This window comes from Lissotriton vulgaris, chromosome 8 (genome assembly GCF_964263255.1).
Source record: "Lissotriton vulgaris chromosome 8, aLisVul1.2, whole genome shotgun sequence".
NCBI lineage: Eukaryota > Metazoa > Chordata > Amphibia > Caudata > Salamandridae > Lissotriton > Lissotriton vulgaris.
The window spans coordinates 1,544,666,876-1,544,688,981 of NC_141696.1; the positions used below are offsets into that span (position 1 = coordinate 1,544,666,876).

At 40.2% G+C, this 22,106-nt stretch overlaps 1 protein-coding gene and 1 pseudogene across 1 annotated transcript; one reads left to right on the forward strand and one right to left on the reverse strand.

Annotated features, from left to right (window-relative positions):
* The window catches only part of LOC147700321 (uncharacterized), a 133,330-nt pseudogene that overhangs the window by 13,309 nt on the left and 97,915 nt on the right, over nucleotides 1-22,106 (forward strand).
* On the reverse strand, nucleotides 7,049-9,251 carry LOC147700322 (uncharacterized). Its single transcript, XM_086935700.1, has one exon. It carries the CDS (start codon nucleotides 9,219-9,221, stop codon nucleotides 8,148-8,150), a length of 1,074 nt encoding a protein of 357 aa, XP_086791826.1. The 5' UTR covers nucleotides 9,222-9,251; the 3' UTR covers nucleotides 7,049-8,147.

The following is a 22,106-nucleotide window of genomic DNA, read 5'->3' on the forward strand; positions in this document are numbered from 1 at the left end:
AATTTCAAACGTATGTGGAGAGATAGTGGAATTTTTGTAATTATTCAATCAATCATTCATTGGGACTTATATAGCGTGGATTGTCACCCCGTGGTGTCTCGATTGGAGGGAGGTGGTGGTTGAAAAGCCAGGTCTTCAGGTGCTTCCCGAACTCCCTCAGAGAGGGAGACCTGCACAGGTGGTGGGATAAGTCTTTCCAGAATTTGGCGGCAAGGTAGGAAAAGGCGCGGCAACCGCATCGGCTGTGACAGATGCGTGGGAAGCACCCAAAACCACTATCTGTTTTCCAAAATACACCTTTGAATAGCCGCGCATTTAGCTTCCTACATGAAACTGTCAGTTAAGAAAGAACTATTGAGATGTGGTCTAATTATTTTAAAAGCCTATAGATTCAGAAGACTTACAGCATCTCTTGACTTGAGCAGCAATGCTGTTTATGTAATTTTAAGAAGGAAAGCTTAGCCCACATAATATGTGTTTGCCGAATTAAAAAAAATCTTAAGATGTTTTTGGCTGGAACCACTGTTTCGTAATCTTGGCATAAGGCACTGCAACACAGCTATCTTTGCATTCTTGATCCATATGAAACCGTTGTGTGAAATTCCTTATAGAAACTCAAACATTATTGACCTTGGTACCAACAAACTCCTGAGCATCAGTGTTAGAAAGATTTTTAACGGGAGGTTGACTTAAACCCTTTTTAGGATCCTTTTTTCAGGCGATAACTATTGCTCTTTGCACTTTATGGAAGCTGATCTCTATCAGAGCTACAGGACAGGCCCCTGGCATTCTTTTTTTCTTCTTTTCTTCTGAATGATTATGATGTATTACTATTTTACTGTGTCTTTTTATAGTGTGATGGTTTTTAATAACTTGAAACAATTAAATGTACCTATCTATCTTTGAATATCCCAGATTCACATTTCAAGGGTATTAACAGGACATAGTAGATGCTTTTACGGGATGGCACTACATCCCCTGCACAGATCAATATATGATGGAGGCACTGGACTGCCATACGTCATGGCGTATTGGTGGGCCTCTCTACTTCAGATTTTAAATGAGTGGGGCTTTGCCCCTAAAGATGACCCAGCTACGAGGCTGAAGAAATCCAAAAATGGAACTACACACTGATAGCCATTACACATATAGTGGGGCTAATAGACAAAGGCTCTTGGAGCCCACCAAGGCAACCCATGACTCATGGGGCAAAGTCACTAAATGCTTAGGCTGGCAGAGAGAGTCACCAAAGAAACTCTACTATGACAGGGGAAATACATTAAAGGAGGTGTGGCAACTGAATGGCTTTAAAAAAGTAGGGCATACTAGGCATTTCTACAATCAGTGATATGATAGATGAAGAGGGGCTAAAACATTTGCAAAGCTGTAAGAAGAGTATGAACTCAGGCCTTCCGAAAGGTGTACATACCTTCATCTAAACCATGCTCTGAAGGTAGAAACAGTTGACTGGGGGAAATACCAGATAGCAGATGATATCCCCCCTCAAGGTAGCCTCAGTTACCCTGAAAGCGATAACAAATGGGATACTCCATTAACACTTAAGGGAACCTGGCAAAGGGACACAGGGCCAATGGACGACATGGACTAGGAGGAGGCCTTGATGCACCCCAGAGAAGCAGTGATAAAATCTAGAGTGAAATTTATCCAGTTAAAAGTCCTACATAGGACATATTAAAATAGAAGACGACTCCACAAAATTGTCAGGGACCAGAATCCTACATGTATTAAAAGGCAGCTCGGCTGAAGGTACATTCCTAAATACAAACTAGGAATGCCCACAGATTAGCCAATCTCGTATCACTTGGGAACTGGATATAACATGGGAAATGGATTTGCTGGGAATACCATGTGAAGTAAACATACCACAAGTCAAATTACTGTTTTGTGGATTCGGCTTCATAGTGGTCAAAAGATATATCATCGGAATGTGGGGACGGGGGCAGCATGCCCCCTCCAAACAACTGTGTTTAACAAGCATGAATATGCACATCGGAGCTGAACGAGTAGTCTATGAAAGGAGTTTTTACCGGACGAAATTCGAGAAAGTGTGGGAACACTGTGGAAGGCATCATGGCTTGACTTGGGAGCAGAGGCTATCAGGAACAGCAGCCCGGTTGTACAGGGGGATATATGGATGGGCCAAAAAAAAAAATGAAATGTGTTTCATATCGAAGGGAGAGGCACCCCAGGCTCTTGGTGAGTTTTTGTATCCCAGCAGATGACTATGTGGTGCAGATGCTGTGCAGAAATTTGCTGACTAAATGTAATACTGAGGATGTATATTGTATTTAGTTTGAATAAATTAATAAAGTATTTTAAAAAGGACTGGTTGATTATTGCACCCAGAAGAGAGTGCTTACAATTGTATTCTAAACCAAAAAACATGAGTGGTTGATTCTTTTCAATGCCTAAGGTATAATAATGAAATGAAAATGAAATCCAGTATTTGCAAAGCGCTAACAATTACCCGAGGGTGTCAAGGCACTGGGGGCCGTCTGGAAGCTATTGCCCAGAGTCACATGGTGCTGGGCTAACCTGCCACCAGCACCGGGATCGAACCGTGAGCCCGTGTTCCTGAGTCAGGCACCCTGGCCGCCCGGGCCACACCTCTTCCACAATAATGTTAATGTTCTACCCACAGAAGATTTCAATATCTAGGTAGTCACTTGAGTGCTCGGAGCTCTAGGCAATGAATCAGTTGTCCTACAATAGACAAGAGATATACTGTGGACTGTGTGTCAGTATCGAGTAATCTATGTATTAAGGAAATCAGAGTGCTGTGGTCAGCAAACATCTGTATAATGAGTCTCACTGACCCTTAGGGCACCATGCCAAAATGCAAGCCTTAGTGCAGAAGAGTTCATACATATGACACCAGAAAACTCAAATGCCAGTTGTTACGCCATTCTTAGACATTTAGACAGCACTTAACATCAGAACTTGTCGGAGGGCTAAGCTAAGTTGTAGCTCAACTCCCTGGCTTTGAACCTGCTCAATTTAAAGCATGCTTCTAGTTAAGTAGAAAGCTAAACAATTGGAGGGATGATATTAATATGAGCTCCGAAGTCTTAAAGTTAAGCTAAAGAGGGACCATAGAAAAGTGGCAAATCTTAAACCACAACGTAATTTGTGGATATGAGGCACAGTAAGAATGTAGGCATGTTACTGAATTATATAAATAAAACAAATGCTCCATTTGTATAGTGGACATGGGGAACGGCACTAAAGAGCTTTTTATAATTCTGATGGAGCTCAACTGGGGTCTACTTAGCCTAGAGTATCTCCTAGCTGTAGTGAAATGGATTTATGGATGTGGAGAAAGAGTTTACATGCGGTCTGCCTCATGGTTCTGGTGATGTAACACAATGCAATACTTCATTGTTTCAGCTAGTTAAAATTGGTACAATTGATAAACACAGAACTAAAACATTTCAAAAGTTATCTACATGTATTTAAATAATCTAAGCAGAAGTATGGGTTAAAAATGTAAAACAGGTGGATGTCATTAGCAGCAGCCATTATCCGTTATTTGAGAACCAAGTTCTTATTATGCATCAAATCTCTCTGTGATTTAATGAAACTTGAAATTATATTTACATTTTTGACGAATAGAGCTAAGTCCATTGGAGTAGTAGTTCATAAACAATAGTTCAAGGCTTCTTTACATATTGAGATTACTTGTTTTAAAAACCTTGGTTTTAGTAAAGTGCGATGTGCTAATAAAAATTCTGGACGGCAACACAACAGATGTAACATGGATTCCCTCCTGTATTCACAGTACCTGCCCATCTCTGTGCCAGACTGGAGTTTCCAGTTGGCTCTTAACTTGTTGATAGGAAGAACCTTTAGTCTTGTTCGGAGGATTAGATTTCTGCACTTTCTGCTTACAGCCGCCTTTAGAGAAGGCTGCATCTTCATTCCTTCATATGATAGAGCAATCAAGTTTGCACAAGGGGCTGATTGTACATTCTGTAAGTCCGCCTTCATCAAGAAGACCTGCACCAGTTTTTTCAAGATGGATTTCATAGCCAGACACGTAGCAGGAGTAGACGTTAAACTTCCAACGTTTAAATCCTTGGCTGCGGTTGGTAAATATGAAGACCAAGAACTGACCGTCTTACTAAAGATCTCCTACAGACCTTCTTTAAAGAGCTTGTATGAGGTTGATTGAGTGATAATCTGTAATAAATGAGGTCTTACATTCTAGTTCTTGCCCAGTCAGGCTAAACTCAAGGCACAACAGAGATCTACGAGTATGTTGTGGCAGGTTGAAAATACTCTACATAGAAACCTGGAGGATGTCCTATGATAATTTCAAACGTATGAGGAGGGATAGTGGAATTTTTGTAATTATTCAATCAATCAATCATTGGGACTTATATAGCGTGGATTGTCACCCCGTGGTGTCTCAAGGCGCTGTGTGGTTTGAGTGATCCTCGGTTGGAGGGAGGTGGTGGTTGAAAAGCCAGGTCTTCAGGTGCTTGGCGGCAAGGTAGGAAAAGGCGTGGCAACCGCATCGGCTGTGACAGATGCGTGGGAAGCACCCAAAACCACTATCTGTTTTCCAAAATACACCTTTGAATAGCCGCGTATTTTGCTTCCTACATGAAACTGTCAGTTAAGAAAGAACTATTGAGATGTGGTCTAATTATTTTAAAAGCCTATATATTCAGAAGACTAACAGGATCTCTTGACTTAGGCGCTGTGGTTAGCAAACATCTGTATAATGAGTCTCACTGACCCTTAGGGCACCATGCCAAAATGCAAGCCTTAGTGCAGAAGAGTTCATACATATGACACCAGAAAACTCAAATGCCAGTTGTTACACCATTCTTAGACATTTAGACAGCACTTAACATCAGAACTTGTCAGCGGGCTTAGCTAAGTTGTAGCTCAACTCCCTGGCTTTGAACCTGCTCAATTTAAAGCATGCTTCTAGTTAAGTAGAAAGCTAAACAATTGGAGGGATGATATTAATATGAGCTCTGAAGTCTTAAAGTTAAGCTAAAGAGGGACTATAGAAAAGTGGCAAATCTTAAACCACAAAGTAATTTGTGGATATGAGGCACAGTAAGAATGTAGGCATGTTACTGAATTATTTCAAAAAACACAAATGCTCCATTTGTATAGTGGACATGGGGAACTGCACTAAAGAGCTTTTTATAATTCTTATGGAGCTCAACTGGGGTCTACTTAGCCTAGAGTATCTCCTAGCTGTAGTGAAATGGATTTATGGATGTGGAGAAAGAGTTTACAAGCGGTCTGCCTCATGGTTCTGGTGATGTAACACGATGCTATACTTTATTGTTTCAGTTACTTAAAAATGGTACAATTGATAAACAGAACTAAAACATTTCAAAAGTTATCTACATGTAATTAAATAATCTAAGCAGAAGTATGGGTTAAAAATGTAAAACGGGTGGATGTCATTAGCAGCAGCCATTATTCGTTATTTTAAAACCAAGTTCTTATTATGCATCAAATCTCTCTGTGATTTACTGAAACTTGAAATTATATTTACATTTTTGACGAATAGAGCTAAGTACAGTGGATTAGTAGTTCATAGACAATAGTTCAAGGCTTCTTTGCATCTTGAAATTCCTTGTTTTAAAAACCTTGGTTTTAGTAAAGTGCGATGTGCTAATAAAAATTCTGGACGGCAACACAACAGATGTAACATGGATTCCCTCCTGTATTCACAGTACCTGCCCATCTCTGTGCCAGACTGGAGTTTCCAGTTGGCTCTTAACTTGTTGATAGGAAGAACCTTTAGTCTTGTTCGGAGGATTAGATTTCTGCACTTCCTGCTTACAGCCGCCTTTAGAGAAGGCTGCATCTTCATTCCTTCATATGATAGAGCAATCAAGTTTGCATAAGGGGCTGATTGTACATTCTGTAAGTCCGCCTTCATCAAGAAGACCTGCACCAGTTTTTTCAAGATGGATTTCATAGCCAGGCGCGTAGCAGGAGTAGACGTTAAACTTCCAACGTTTAAATCCTTGGCTGCGGTTGTTAAATATGAAGACCAAGAACTGACCGTCTTACTAAAGATCTCCTACAGACCTTCTTTAAAGAGCTTGTATGAGGTTGATTGAGTGATAATCTGTAATAAATGAGGTCTTACATTCTAGTTCTTGCCCAGTCAGGCTAAACTCAAGGCACAACAGAGATCTACGAGTATGTTGTGGCAGGTTGAAAATACTCTGCATGCGATACACTGCTGTTTCTCGAAGACAGGAGAAAGTTTTTCTGGATAAGCTTGTTTGGTATAGGTAAGTCAGTAAAAGGTTTGCTCGAGTAGTTTGCTGCTGATGGTCTATGTAGGAGATGGTTTAATTTGCACAATGCAAATATTACTGCTGTGGCTTGTCTTATAATGTGTTTTAAATGCACATTGGGTTTACTGCTTCCGTGAACCATACACACAAATACTTATATTTGAGTGTGTGCAATTTTTGAATGGCCTAGCCTCCAGGACTGCTTGGATTTGTTCTTATGCTTCTCAACATTTGTCACATGCTTGTGACTCAAATTGTAGATGTTTAATTCTTCCAGTGCATGCTGCAGAACAATTTTGCTGTGTTCTAAAATTACCAAAGCATATGCATATTGTTTAATCGGCAACCTGTCTGGTCCGATCCTTGGTGGAAATGTATTTGCCTTTATAAGGGCATAACCTAGGACTAAAATACACCCATGTTTTAAGCTTCGACTGGTTTGTATTTAGTTTGTATCCGTATTTCTTTTTACTAGTCATGTGTCAGAACGGGGAGAAAGATGATTGCCCTAAGTAAGGTGCTTAAAATGCCCCAGTTTGCAACCTTCGACCAGACCTTGTTTCGATTCCCTCCATCAAAGGCTGCAGAATTGTCTATGAAGTATGCAAAAAGAGGAGGGCAGATGTGCAGGTAAGTGCAGTGACCTAAGAAAGGCAGGGCAACTCATGGTTCTCCGTCACCTGTTTTCTAGGAGTACATGGATCGCTTCCACAAGTTTCTGAAAGTGGAGGAGTGTATTTTCATATAAACATCGAGGACATTCAAACACCGCTCCCATTCAGTAGTGATATTGAGCAGGACAAAGAGACTGAATGACCGTAATGAGAACATACAGCACTGGATTTGATGTCACTAAGTGTAGACATATTAACAGAATGATGACCGGTTCAGGACACCTGGCACCAAACTGGATGTAACTTACAAGTGTATAGATATTGTTTTAGTGTTGAATGAACTGTCATCTGAAGTCGAAGCATTTAGATTGTGGTTTAACTCTCAATTTACCATGGATTGCCAAATAAATCAGTGTATTAAACATTATTGGGAATACACACGTCCCTGCCACAATGCGTTTTTTTAGGAGGACCAGGAAGGGCCAATTAGACTACGAGTTTTTCATTGCAGGCTGACAATGCAGAACCACATGGTTATGTTGGAGTCTGGAGTTGCCACAAGGGCACATCTCTATTATGTAGACTAACTCGTACCAGCTACTGATTGTTGCTAGAAGTTCAGAGTAGGGTATTTGTAATGCTGTCAATCAGGATTTTGACATCTATAAAATAAATTGGTCTTCTATGATTTTGCAGGAGCAAGCTGCTTCAAGTTTGATCCGTGGCTATGAAATGACCTTCCCTTACACATTAAACCAGAAAAAGATCTGAGATGCTCTAAAATACAGCTAAAACCTTCTCTCTTCAAGACTGCCTTGGGTGCTACTTGCCCCTAATGATTGTTTAGGAATAATATAGATATGTTGGACTTTTATTCTTTAATGGTTATTAACATTCATGGCAAATGCGTCTCTTCCTCTCTGTGCACTGAAAATGACTTACTTCATGAGAGTTATTTTCTGTGAACTTGAAGACTGTATTTTTTTATTTAATCTCTTCACACCAAGGGCATTTATATGGCCTCAATCTATTTTTTTCTTTAGTTTTCTAGTTTTATCTTTTGACAGAAATATTCCTCACTCTCGGTACAGTGAAAGGGCTCATTCCTCTGTGGATTGATGCATTAGAAGACTTTAAGCAAAGCCTTTCCCAGTTCTCGCTGTAGTAAAAGGGCCTCTGTTCTGTTCATAACATTTTGTGACTTTTAATACTTAAGGAATGCACATCTCACATTTCATGAAATTATAGTTTCAATTTTATAGTGGATTTTCTGGTGCTTCATAAGACTTCTCTTTTGCGTAAAGATATTATCGCACTCACTGCATCGAAAGAGTGTCTCTCCCTTGTGTGATCTATTGTGATGTATAAAATCCCTCTTTTGAATAAAGCTCATATCACACTCTGTGCAGTAAATGGGCCTCACTCCTATATGAGTTGTTTGGTGCTTCACAAGATGTTGCTTTCGAGTAAAGCTCTTATCACATTCAGAGCACGGAAAGGGCCTCACCCCTGTGTGGATTCGTTGGTGAGTCAGAAGATTTATCTTTCGAGTAAATCTTTTTTCACATACTGTACAATGAAAGGGCCTCACTCCCGTGTGTGTTCTTTGGTGATATAGAAGATCACTCTTTTGAATAAAGGTCTTCTCACACTCAGTGCAGTGGAATGGTTTCATCCCTGTGTGGATTCTTTGATGCTTTAGAAGATTTTGCCTCCGATTAAAGCTCTTCTCACACTCAGTGCAGTGAAAAGGCTTTGCCCCTGTGTGGATCCTCAGATGAGTCAGTAGGTTTTGCCGGTGAGTAAAGCTCTTCTCACACTCAGTGCAGTGATAGGGTCTCTCTCCAGTGTGTGTTCTTTGGTGATTTACAAGATGTTGCTTCTGATTAAAGGTCTTCTCACACTCTGTACAGTGAAAGGGCCGCGCCCCTGTGTGTTTTCTTTCATGATTGACAAGATCTCCCTTCTGAATAAAACTCTTCTCACACTCAGTGCAGTGGAAGGGTCTCTCTCCTGTATGTGTTCTTTGGTGCTTTAGAAGATCGCCCTTTCGAATAAAGCTCTTTTCACACTCCATACACTGAAAAGACCTTGTCACAGTGTGTGTTCTTTGGTGGAGTAAAAGATGTGTCTTTCCAGGGAAGCTCTTCTTACAGACAGTGCAGTGAAAGGGACTCCCTCCTGCATGCAACTTTTGGTGCTTTAGAAAACACAACATCGTAGTAAATGTCTTCCCACACTCAGCGCAGGTGAGGTTTGTCTTATTTTTGTGGATTCTTAGCTTTTTCTTCAGTGAGTAGGTGCGCATATCATTCTCATTCTTACTTGCTGTCTCTGATTGATGTGCTGTAGATTGAACAGAAGTTTGAAAGTCATATGGGGGTATCAGTTCGAAAAAATAAATAATTGCAATACTATAATAATGTGACAAGTTGTCTCTTGGCAGGCAAATGTACATTTCTTTAATACAAGGTACCTCTGCACAGGCTTGCAATAGAAGAATCCCTGAAGATACAGTAACAGACCAGAAATATTCAGTGCAACAATTAATATCACAGAGACCATTGATATGCAAGGGCAGTATGTTCAATGCACACAGCAATTCCAGAGAGGTAAATCACACCATCCTTATCAGACATTCTTTACACCTTTGGGTTTCAACTGACTTGGCTACATGCAAAAGTAGCCGTAAAACTCTAGAAAGAGCCTGAGGTACGCCTTCAACCCAGCAGATAAATTACTTACACAGCTCTGAAGCAATACAAAAATACAGGATAAACTTGGAGGTATTTTTTTGTTGAATGTATTTTTATCTGTTAAGGCCTCCCCAATTGAAATCATCTTTCCTTTTTTCTGCAATGCATGCACACCTTCTTAATGTTCCATCTTAACAGCTGTCATCTTTCATGGAAAATCACAACTCAGGGCCTCATTTACAATATTTTCACGCATGGCAGTGCAGCAAGCCTTCCTGCTGAGCTGCCATGCGTCAAAATAAAAGCCTTGTTACTCTTTCATTGAATAACCTTTTTAACAGTGTTAATCTTTCATTTTTAAATTCTGGGCATAGGCACAATAGGTGTATAATGTTTTCTTCTCCTGTGTTACACAACCGACATGATATATTTTCGAGTTTTTTTCATGGTAGTGCATGAGATTCTCTGGGTAATATTCCGAAACGTGCTTTCATGAATATATTTTTATATTTCCAAGTCCAAGCTGTATTCAAATATTGTTGAGGACTCTTTTTTTTGTAACCATTTATTATGAACCAAGCATGCTTCCTTTTAACCAGGGACTCTTTGTCACTTACCAACGATAGGAGATCGGTTGTCTTATTCACAATTTTTTTTAAAGATTCCTGAGGAATAGTAGTCATCTAAATCCCCTTTAGCCCAAATTCATCCAAAGCCTTCTCAAGATATTTCCAAAAAGATGATTTGTTATTTCCCTCTATTTCTTTCCATAAAAGCTGTGAGATTAAATTCTCCTTATCATTTTTTACTCTGTTCCACACTTTAATAATGTTACCCATTTGAGCGTATAGTTGGTTGTTCAAGCCAAATTCCAGTCTAATTTGGGATTGTGAAGCATTTTTAGGTAAAGAAAAAAGGGATCGGAAAGTTTTTGAGATTTCTTTGTTTATTGTTATTGCGTCTTTTCCGTTTAATGCCTCACTACGTAGGTTAGGGAAGGTAACAATTTTGCAGATATGACTTTGAGTAGAGGTTGGTAGGTTAAATTACTGGTGAATTTTTTTATAATCCCAAATGCACCTGTTAGGGAGTTCGCTTTCCTTGCGATATCCAATTTTGAGGTTTAAAGTTACCATTATCATCAAAAACCACTCCCAGGTATCTATTGGTTTTAATTTGCTCGAGTTTTTCCTTTCCTTTTTTTTTTAAAAAGATTTTTATTTGCATCTCATGGGACAAGTACATAATCATTAAATCAGAAAAAACATAATAAATTCACTTATTCCATCAAAGGAGAAAGCAAAGCAACCATAATCAATTTTTCCGCAAAGTAAAACGTATCTCCAAGAAGAGGGCATAACAATAACAAAATATATAAAGAGAAACAAAGAAAAAAGGGAAATATCATGACATTATCAATCCCCAAATCCTTTCCACTTTCAGCTTAGCCTGAATACCCAGTGTTGTAGCCAAAGCAGATTCCATATGATAAATTTCCTTAGCTAGGCTCCACCATTCCATAACTGTCGTGGGTTGTGTTGTATCCAAGCCCTTACTATTACTAATCTCGCACATGCGAGTACGATATTAAGTAAGTCAATGTTAGTTTTATCCCCCCCCCGGAATAACCAACAAGCACGTCTACAGGTGTCAGATCAATAGAGCAAGCTAATTTCGTAGACATAACTTCAGTCACATCATTCCAATATTCACCTAATTGTGGACAGGAGAAAAACATGTGAGTAATGTCTGCTGCACTCGTAATGCATTTTGGGCATTTTGTGCGCTCATTAAAGTTATTATTGTTTGCCCATCTAAGAATCCTATCTGGTGTATAATATAGTTGACATATAATTTTGAATAATTGTAGTTTTAAATTGGAGGAGTGTATAGATCGGTGGAGGCTGTTTAGTGAAGAAGTAATTAGATTAGGAGCCACAGCAGTTCCCAGTTTCCTAGTACATTTTTCTGCAAGTTTGACAGAGTCATCATTTCTATGGCTGATAAAGATTTTATAGCCTAAACTAATCCATGCTTTATCATTTTCTTTATAGATACAGTCCCATAAATCTGAATCCTGGATTTTCAATAGTCCTAGTTTCCGTACCAGATAGTCTCTTATTTGAAAGTATTTAAAACGGGCTCCCTCCGATATGTTATAACAAGTTTTCAGCTGTTCAAAAGAGCAAAATCCGTTGTGATCAAACAGATCTCCCAAGCTTTTAATACCCGCTTCTGACCACCTAAGGGCCCATAGATCATGGAATATTTCAGGTAAACCCGGGTTAAACCACAGTGGGGTTTTATGATGAAAGTTAGAAGTCTTGCATTTGACCAAAATGGAACGCCAAATGTTAACAAGATCTTGTGTAGTCTTAAATTTAACGCGTTTAAAGTAGTTGGGGTCGTTTATTTTGTAGAGGAACATATTTACATCCTCCCCTAGCACAAATCTGTGGAAATACATACTTTTATCTGGAATTATTAGGCTTTGGAAATGGGTCAGGAAAGCAGCCAGATAGTACGCTTTTATATCCAGTAGGCCTAGTCCTCCTTGGATAAATGGAAGTTTAAGGAGTGAGACAGCGCGGCGGGCTTTCTTATACCCCCAGATGAAACTGCTAATAATTCCGTCCAATCTATTAAAATAAGAATTATTTATCCGTAGAGGAATTGAGCGAAAAAGATATAGATACTTAGGGAGTATTTTCATTTTTACTAAATTAATTCGGCCTATAACACTTAATGGTAGTTTATGCCATTTCTTGAATAATATGCCTGTTTCCTTTAATAGAGGCTCATAGTTTAACGCCAATATTAAATTAACATCTGAAGAAATCTTTACCCCCAGGTATGTAGCCAGATCACATACCCCTTGTAGTAGATTTGATGGTCTGTAGTTCATAACAATTTGAGTCATAGTACTATTTAATCTATATCCAGATACTGAGCCGAAATCCCCAGCTTCTTTTAGAATACCCTTTAACGCTTCTTCGACATCAGTGGAGTATATCGCTATATCGTTCGCATATACAGTTATTTTGAGTGAGTCTGCTCCATTAACAAAAGGGGAAATCTGATCCCTACCTTGTAGTGCGATCAAAAATGGTTCCACTATAAGGGCGAATAATAAAGGGGCTAGGGGACACCCTTGTCTGGTCCCCCATTCAATCGGAAAGGTAGAGGAGCATTTGCCCATATGACAAACTTTAGCAGTGGGTTTATCATGTAGTGCCTGAATCCAGTTCAAGAATTGACCCTTTATACCAAAAGCAAGTAATGTGGGCCAAAGAAAGTCCCACCCCTCTAGGTCAAATGCCTTTTCTGCATCTAATAGTATCATACCGAGTGGGGTTGACTTAATCTGCGCCACATCGAAAGCCATAATAGCCATATTAATATGAGCCGTTGTGTCCCTTTTAGGGATGAAGCCGTGTTGTTGAGGTGATACCATTTGTGCCATTAATGGTGCCATCCTAGTAGACAGTATTTTTGTGAATATTTTAGCGTCGTTATTTATGAGGGATATAGGTCTATAGGACCCTCTTTCAACAGCTGGTGTGCCTTTTTTTAGGAAGAACAATGATTTGTATTAAGTTCCATGATCTGGGTGCTTGTTCCCCTTTCCCAATAGCCTGAATCACTATAGACAGGAGTGGTATTAATTCCTCCGCGCATGTTTTAAATAGCTCTATAGGAATCGAGTCTTCCCCTGTGGCTTTCCCTGATGCCAGAGAGTTGATGGCTATTCTAATTTCTGTCGGTGTAATGTCCCTAACTAGTTGATCAGATTGCTCCGGGTCCATAGGCAAGACTTTATTTAAGTTTAGGTAGTTCTTAATCTTGTCATTATCCACCTCGTTCTCCGGGGTATATAGCTCCTGGTAGTATTGTGCAAACTGGTTTAAAAACAGTCTTTGTGTCTTGAAAGATTTGATTATTGGCCCCCTTAATTTCTTTAACGGCCGTCTGTGCTCGATTCTCGGCCACTCTATATGCTAATATTTTCCCTATCTGTTCCCCACCTTCATATTGGCTTAGTTGGTATTTCTTGATTTTAATTATGCTTTTTTCCCTAAGAACATTTTTTAAAGCTGATTTTAGATCAACTAATCTGAGACGTAGTACCTTCTCGTCATCTCCTTTTATAAGCGCTTCAGATAATAAGTTTTCCATATTAAGTATATCCGTTGTCATTTTCTCATCTCGATTCCTACGTTCCTTATTTTGTTGCCATATTTACTGCTGGGAAAACCCACGGATGCTGTCTTTACATGTATCCCATACTATCCTTGGTGCTGCAGAATGGATATTGAATTCTACAAACTCCTTTATATGTTCTTTTAGTTGGCCTAAAAAGATGGTATCTGAAAACAAATATCTAGGGAAAGAGAACACACGGGGAGCTTGTCTTTCCGTTGTTGTCTCAAACGTCAGCATAATAGGGTTATGATCGGAAGTGACTCTAGGGCAGATTACCATAGTGCCATTTGAGTTTTTCCTTTCCTAAGAACCATTTTGTGTTGTACTTCCTTCTTAAGTTTTTTGAGACAACCATAACTTTGGATTTTGATTCATTTATTACCATTTTGTTTTCTATTGCGTACTCCTGTATACATGTCATTAACCTTTGCAAACATACCTTTGTTCTACTTAAAAGGATGACATTGTCTGCATATAGCAGATTTGATATGTGTTTATCTGCAAGCTTAGGTGGGTGTGCATTTATGTTGTTCAAGGCTCCAGTTAGATCAGTTAAAAACAGATTAAATAATAAAGGTGCCAATACACAGCCTTGCATCACTCCCCCTAGCGTTGGTATTTCCTCAGTTAATGACCTTCTGTTCCCAATACGAACTCTGGCCCAAGTTTTTGTATACAGAAGACTGATCAGATTTATTAAAGGTGGGGGAATCTCTTGTACATGTAACTTTTCCCATAATAGATCTCTGTTGACACAGTCAAAAGCTGATTTAAAATCAACAAAACATAAGAATAATAACTCATTGTTTGAAATTGCTTTTTCAATTAAAATAGATAGTGCCAGGATATTGGAGGATGTACCAAGTCCTTTAATGAAGCCGGGTTGGTTTGGCGGAAGAATGATATTCCTCTTTACCCAGTCGGATAAGATTGTTAGCAGATGGGATGCAAATAATTTTGCATCGGTGTTCTGTAGCGTTATTAAACGATAGTTTTCCGGAAGCGCCAAATCTCCTTTTTTAAATATCGGGGATATTAAAGAACCTCTCCAGCTTTCCGGTATCTCCCCTTTACTAACTACTTCTTCAAATACCTTTACAAGAAGTTCTGCCCATGTTTCCGGATATTCTTTGTATACAGCAAAGGGTATCTCATTCGGTCCATCTTTCTGTTTCTTTATTAGTTTAACAATCTGTTCTTGTGTTATTTCCAGGACTAGTTCTTGCTTTGTTATTGCAATTTCCTTCCACTGGCTGTTCTCCTTGGTTCCGTATACTGTTGGATGTGGATTTAGGTGGTGACTCAAAGTCAAAGTCAAGTCAAGTCAAAAAGTTTTATTTGCTTTGGTACTCAGCTGAGGACCACAAATTTAAAACAGTTTACAAAATATATGCATATTCAATACAATTTTAAAAAGGATTTTAAAAATTTATAGAAATTATAGCAAACCCATTCGTCAGTCGGTCGTTTACATAATGCTAGTAAATTATTAACTGTTGTAATATTGCATTTCTGGTATATCGGCTTAAGATATCTTGCGCGTGCTTGAACTACGGTTGCATGAGGACAAACAAATAAAATATGCACAATATCTTGATCACCGCCAAAACAGAGTTTACAGATGGGGGAATCTCCCGGAGACCATTTAGATGTAACAGTGGAGACTGGGAGAATGCCTAGGCGCAACATAGTTATGGACCTTCTTGCTCCATGTGAAAGGGAGAGCCCCAGGTATGGCCGTAATTGCTTATATTCCAACGACTCTATGTAAGTTTTGTACGTGGATAACTTACTACAGTGCGTGAGGTCAAGATCATAACTTAGTCTTGGAATAGAGCATTTCAAGAAGAGCTTTAATTGGGGTTTTGTCCATGATGACAGAATATTTTCAGTCAGGTTCGCTATTTTAAATGCTTCAGACATGTTTTTAGAGAAGATCAGTTGCCGAGAATCTGTTTTAAATATCTCAGTCTTTAACAAAAATCTTAGCGTTCCTTCCTTAGCGTGCAGAATGTTGTACGCCCATCGAATAACGTTTGCCATAGCTGTTGCATATGAGCTTGTCAAAGAAAATTCCAATCTCAGAGCCTGTACAGATGTAGATGTAGAAACCTTTAGTAGTCTTTTCAAGATCTTTCCTTCAGTAATGTCCATAAAGGACCATTGTTTTGTAGGTAAATGTTCAGTTGCATAGGACAGGACCGAGGGTATTTTTACTTTATACACCTTGAGTAGTGAGGAGAAGTGCCTACTTCCTGTGGCAGTATACATTCTAGAGAGTGCCCCGGCATGGATTTCAGATTTTTTCTTTAAATTGTTTATGTGTTTAAAATTTTGTAAGTTCTTAGTGAAGATCCTGCCAAGGTAAGTGTACTCATCTACTTCCTCTACTCTTTTCCCGTCAAGGTTCCAGTGATATTTAGCGCTTTTTTTCCGGCCAGAAAACGCCACTACTTTTGTTTTTATTAGGTTAGGGATTAAAAAATGATCCTTCGAATAAATATTTAAAGAATCCAGTAAATTTTGGAGACCAAAAGGAGTGAGGTCTAACAGAACTATGTCGTCTGCATAGAGTAGCGCGTGTATGCTCTGAAGGGCAATCTTTGGTGGCAGGCTCGAGCATTTTTGTAAATATGATGGTAGGTCGCTCAGATACAGTGAGAAAAGAATTGGTGCAAGAAGACATCCTTGTTTAAGACCATTCGACGTATTAATTGATTGCGTCAGACCTTTTTCACTTCCCATTTGTACCTGGGACCAGGTATTCGTGTGTAATTGGATTATGATTTGCAACAAATTTTCAGAGATCCCCAGTCTTCTCAGTTTTTTCCACAGCGTTGGTCTATCCACGCGATCAAACGCTGTGGAATAATCTATAAAGGCAGCATACACTGATTGTGATTTATTCCCAACGTATTTATCGAGGATAGTCTGAAGTACGGAGATGTTGTCTGTTACCGAGTGATTAGGACGAAAGCCAGCCTGATACTTCGGTATTATTTCATTCGAGAAGCACCAGGCTTTTAATCTGTCCAGTACCTCTGCTGCAAATATTTTACCTGCCGCATCCATTAATGCGATCTGGCGATAATTACTAGCAACATTTCGATTCCCTTTTTTGTATATAGGGATTATTGTACTTCCTTGCCACGATTTAGGAATTCTCCTAGTACAAAAGATAAGGTTAAAAAGTGATGTTAACATCTGACTCCATTCCTTAGGATTAGACTGCAGAACTTTAATCGGTATCAGGTCAGGGCCTGACGCTGAAGTGCTCCTGGCATTTCTGATATGAATTTCAATAGAATGTGCTGTACTTTTTTCTATTAAGTTGCTTTCCAGATAAATTTCAGCAACATTACTGTCGGTCTCAGTTGGGTTCGCTTTATAAAGATCAGTTAAATAGTCTTTCCACTCTTGGGGTGGTACTGGAATGGCAGATAGTTTCTTTTTACTTCCAGTTATTTTGGCTATCAAAGACCAGTATTTTCTTTGATTGTACTGTTTCGCCGCCTCTTGAATGTCCACCCAATTTTTGTCTTGTTGCATTCTTTTTTTGCTTATTTTCTCCCTTCTGAGTTGATTTTTTAACTTGTTTATCTCTTGCTGTATAACAGGTGAGTAATCCAGAAATTGCCCTCGTATAAGTTTATTTAATTTCCTCCTGTGTATATTCTCATTAGAGTTATTATAGACTTTGTTTTTGCGTGGTTTCTCCCCATTAAGAAGAAGTCTTTTAAGGATTGTCATAATACATTCGAAGTTTATTATTTGATCTTCAGAGTGTATTTTAGTTAGAATGTTATTTTGTAGAATCTTTCCATTTATGTAGTCTAGTGTCCCTGAGTTCCAAAAGATTCGTCTCTGCTTTTTATCAATTTCAATTTTTCCCTTAAGGTACATAATTGGGTTAGACGGAGCTGCTTTTAGTGACCAACCAGTGTTTAGGCATAAGAGCGCATGGTCGCTTTCTTCTGTAAAATTTACTTTCAGGCAATGGAATGTGTCCGATATCTCTATGCTACATATTAGGTAGTCGATGATAGAAGAGGATCCATTTCCCCGCCTTGTGTCAGATGCTGGTCTGTCGCCTTCTACGTTACCATTCAGGATTAATCCGTTTATATTTGGGAGTGAAGCTAATAACATTTTCCCTCTTTTATCGGCAACTTTTCCTTTCGGGAATATTGGAATAGGTAAATCAATTAGCTCATCTTCATACATTTTTGCCCATTTGCCAATTTCAGTATTGGAAAGTTTCCCGTTCACATCACCCACAATTAAGTACGGAGTATTTGCTCGTTCTTCGATTATTTTGGATATTCGATCTATGGTTTCTATAAAAGATGCATCTTGTGAAGTGCCTGGAGGGTTGTACATATTGAAAAACAAGAAGGCTTTTTTTTGATCAGAAGTATTTGTTTTTGTTATGATCTTGATACATTGAAAGTTGTTAGATTTGGAATCGATTATTTCTTGAGACCATTGATGTTCTTCGCTTAAAAGAATAGCCAAGCCTCCCTTGGCGTGACCTCTGCTAGTTGTTATAGCTGGGATATCGTAAACAAAGTAACCCTTCTGTTTAAATGGATTTATTGCCCATGTTTCCTGGATGGCTAGAATGTCAGGGTTATCTTTCAGCGCTATAGTCATTTTATTGGGTAACTTTCCGGCCATATTCCACGAGGTAATCTTTAAGCTACTGTTAAACAGTGCATTGCAATCGTTGTTCTTGTTTGTTGCTGTTTAAGGCCTCTGATATCCAGGCCCAAGATTCTGTTGTTTTTCTGGCCTCTTTTGCTTCAAGATTTTGGGTCCATACATTTCTTTGACCATTATTTACCTGAATTTTCAGAATATCCTTCATAGAGCTAATTCGCTCCAGTTCAGCAAGATCAGTGATGTTTGTAGTCCAATTGTTTGTGTGGGTGTTGGTAATAATATTCTGAGGACCAGTTGATTTGAATGTGGAGTTCTTAGATGGGAATATTTCGATAACATCGTATCCATATTTATGCAATGTTTCTTTTTCTCTTACGATGATCCTGGGAATAACAGTTGACCAGAAGGCTACTTTCGCGATTTTTTGATTTTCTTTTTCAGGAAATGTGACTAAATCTATTTCTTTACTGGTGATGGATTGTAGTGTGTGAATTTGTTGCAACAGATTGATTACCCTTTCTCGATTTAACGATAAATCATCCGTGGGAAAAAGTTCTTCAAATTGTAGATATTTCGTCAGTGGTTGATCATCACCGTGGGGTTGTAACTTATTAGTTGTGCTTTCTCTATTTGTTTGATCAATGCTATTTCTAAGGGGTACATATTCAGGTGCTTTATGATTCAGATGCTTTGTGGGCACTATGTTTATGATTACATTTTCCTCCTCTACCATAGATTGTTTAGTTGTTACCTTTTCCAGAGATCCCTCCTCATTATTCTGGTCAATGTTTGCATTTTCAAATCTGATCTTTTTGTTTTTCTTTTTATGAATTCTTCTTAGTGGCCTCCTATTGCTCATTTTTCTTTTTGATCTTTTGTTACTTTCCTTTTGATAGGATTTTTCATTTCCAGTCTCATCTGATACAGATACTAAGGTAGTTATTTCATTCCCTTCAGCGGTATCTTTTATCATTTTGGTATTCTTAATCGAGAAGATCGGAAACTCTTTGGTTGGCAATGAAGGTTCCTCTCTAAACAGTTTCTTCACAGAGTATATTTGATCCCCGTTGGAATTTTTCTGGGTAGATTTTTGCTCGGTGGTTTGAGTACTGTTATCACATTTGTCTTGAGATTCAGGAGTTGGAGTTTTTGTAGAAAGGAGCAATTCAGAGAGATCTTTTCTTTCCTCTTGAGACTGTATACTTTGTGTTATTTCAATATGATCTTTTTTCCTCTTTTCTTCTACCAGAAATTTCAGAATGCCAATTTGAACATCCAAGGTTTGATCTGAATTTTCTAGGATGTTACCTAAGAAGGAAAGGACAGATTCAAGTATTTCCTGTAAGGTATGTAAAGATTTTGAGACAGGTGTCGCCATGTTAGTGGAGTTCATGTTATTTGGCAGAAATGTGTCCAATGATATATCCATGTCTGTTTTGTGATCAAGTATTTGATGATGAGATTCAATTTGCAGATCGACTGAGTTAAGTAATATCTCAGAAATGTTTTCTGTCGGTTTGTTACCGTTTGGGTTAAAATCCTCGGTGTCAGAAGAGTGATTTATTTGTTTCACCGGTGTGATGGTAGTTAATTTTGGAGAGTCAAATATGGATGTTGATGTTTGAGACTCCTGTGTTGAACAGGACGGTTGAGGTTTAAGTTGGGAACCTTGATCACTTGAGATTGAGGTAGTGTGAGCATCCGTAGTAGGCAGTTCAGATGCCTCTTGAGGTGGATTTTTTCCCAACATTATAGACGGTTCGCGATCAGGTAGACAGGATTCGTTTTTGGGAGTAGCTAAGAAGTAATTACTAATGGCTGGCGTGCCAGTTAACCGGCCCCGTTTTACTGCTTTTATGGAACTTTGTCTTACTGCTTCCTCTGTACCCATTCTCTTCATGAAAATGGTACGCGATCTTAGTTTTTTATATGCCATATATAATTGTCACTGTAAATAAAGAATATTATGGAAAGTTACCGTGTTATTATCAGATGTTTTGTTTATCGGCGTCAGTGGGCAGCGACAAGTACTTTGCTCAGAAGAAGAAGCTTTTCCACGTTTTCGCAGATTTCTCTTTTAATCCGTATATTGTTTTCACAGCGGTGAATAAGTAGATGAAAGAGGGGTGGCCCGTCCCGTCCTTGTGCGACCTTGGACGGCCTTAGACGGCCCGCCCTTTGCCCGGGCTTCGCCCGGCGCCCTCCCGCGCCCTCCCGCGCGCTCCCGCGCAGCGGGACTCTGTAGTTGATAATATGCTATCAAGGAAGGAAGAGGAGGAGCCTGCAGGGAGAGCGTCCCAGCTGCTGATGATTGGGAGTTGTGGGGGCTCCTGGGACTTTGAGTCCTGCGCCCACAACACGCTCGCAGCCCTGCAGGTCTCGATGCCCAAGTTCTTGATCCAGGTGGTAGCGCTATATTCCAGGCGATAGCGCTATTGCAGAGTGCCCTCTGGCGACGCGGGACCCGCGCAGCGGGTACTGCTAGCTGTAATCACGAAGGTGAAGGCAAAGTCTCAGAGCCACAGTGCAGAGTCAGCGATTGAACGCAGCAACAGAGTGAGAGGAACAGGAATCCACTGACACAGGTGAGAGGGCGGGTTTTACCGCGTTTGGTCAGCCAGAGGAGGAGCCTGCAGGGAGAGCGTCCCAGCTGCTGATGATTGGGAGTTGTGGGGGCTCCTGGGACTTTGAGTCCTGCGCCCACAACACGCTCGCAGCCCTGCAGGTCTCGATGCCCAAGTTCTTGATCCAGGTGGTAGCGCTATATTCCAGGCGATAGCGCTATTGCAGAGTGCCCTCTGGCGACGCGGGACCCGCGCAGCGGGTACTGCTAGCTGTAATCACGAAGGTGAAGGCAAAGTCTCAGAGCCACAGTGCAGAGTCAGCGATTGAACTCAGCAACAGAGTGAGAGGAACAGGAATCCACTGACACAGGTGAGAGGGCGGGTTTTACCGCGTTTGGTCAGCCAGAGGAGGAGCCTGCAGGGAGAGCGTCCCAGCTGCTGATGATTGGGAGTTGTGGGGGCTCCTGGGACTTTGAGTCCTGCGCCCACAACACGCTCGCAGCCCTGCAGGTCTCGATGCCCAAGTTCTTGATCCAGGTGGTAGCGCTATATTCCAGGCGATAGCGCTATTGCAGAGTGCCCTCTGGCGACGCGGGACCCGCGCAGCGGGTACTGCTAGCTGTAATCACGAAGGTGAAGGCAAAGTCTCAGAGCCACAGTGCAGAGTCAGCGATTGAACGCAGCAACAGAGTGAGAGGAACAGGAATCCACTGACACAGGTGAGAGGGCGGGTTTTACCGCGTTTGGTCAGCCAGAGGAGGAGCCTGCAGGGAGAGCGTCCCAGCTGCTGATGATTGGGAGTTGTGGGGGCTCCTGGGACTTTGAGTCCTGCGCCCACAACACGCTCGCAGCCCTGCAGGTCTCGATGCCCAAGTTCTTGATCCAGGTGGTAGCGCTATATTCCAGGCGATAGCGCTATTGCAGAGTGCCCTCTGGCGACGCGGGACCCGCGCAGCGGGTACTGCTAGCTGTAATCACGAAGGTGAAGGCAAAGTCTCAGAGCCACAGTGCAGAGTCAGCGATTGAACGCAGCAACAGAGTGAGAGGAACAGGAATCCACTGACACAG

Coding starts and splice junctions, on each gene's coding strand:
- LOC147700322 (XM_086935700.1), bottom strand. CDS start 9,221: ATGCGCACCTACTCACTGAAGAAAAAGCTAAGAATCCACAAAAATAAG.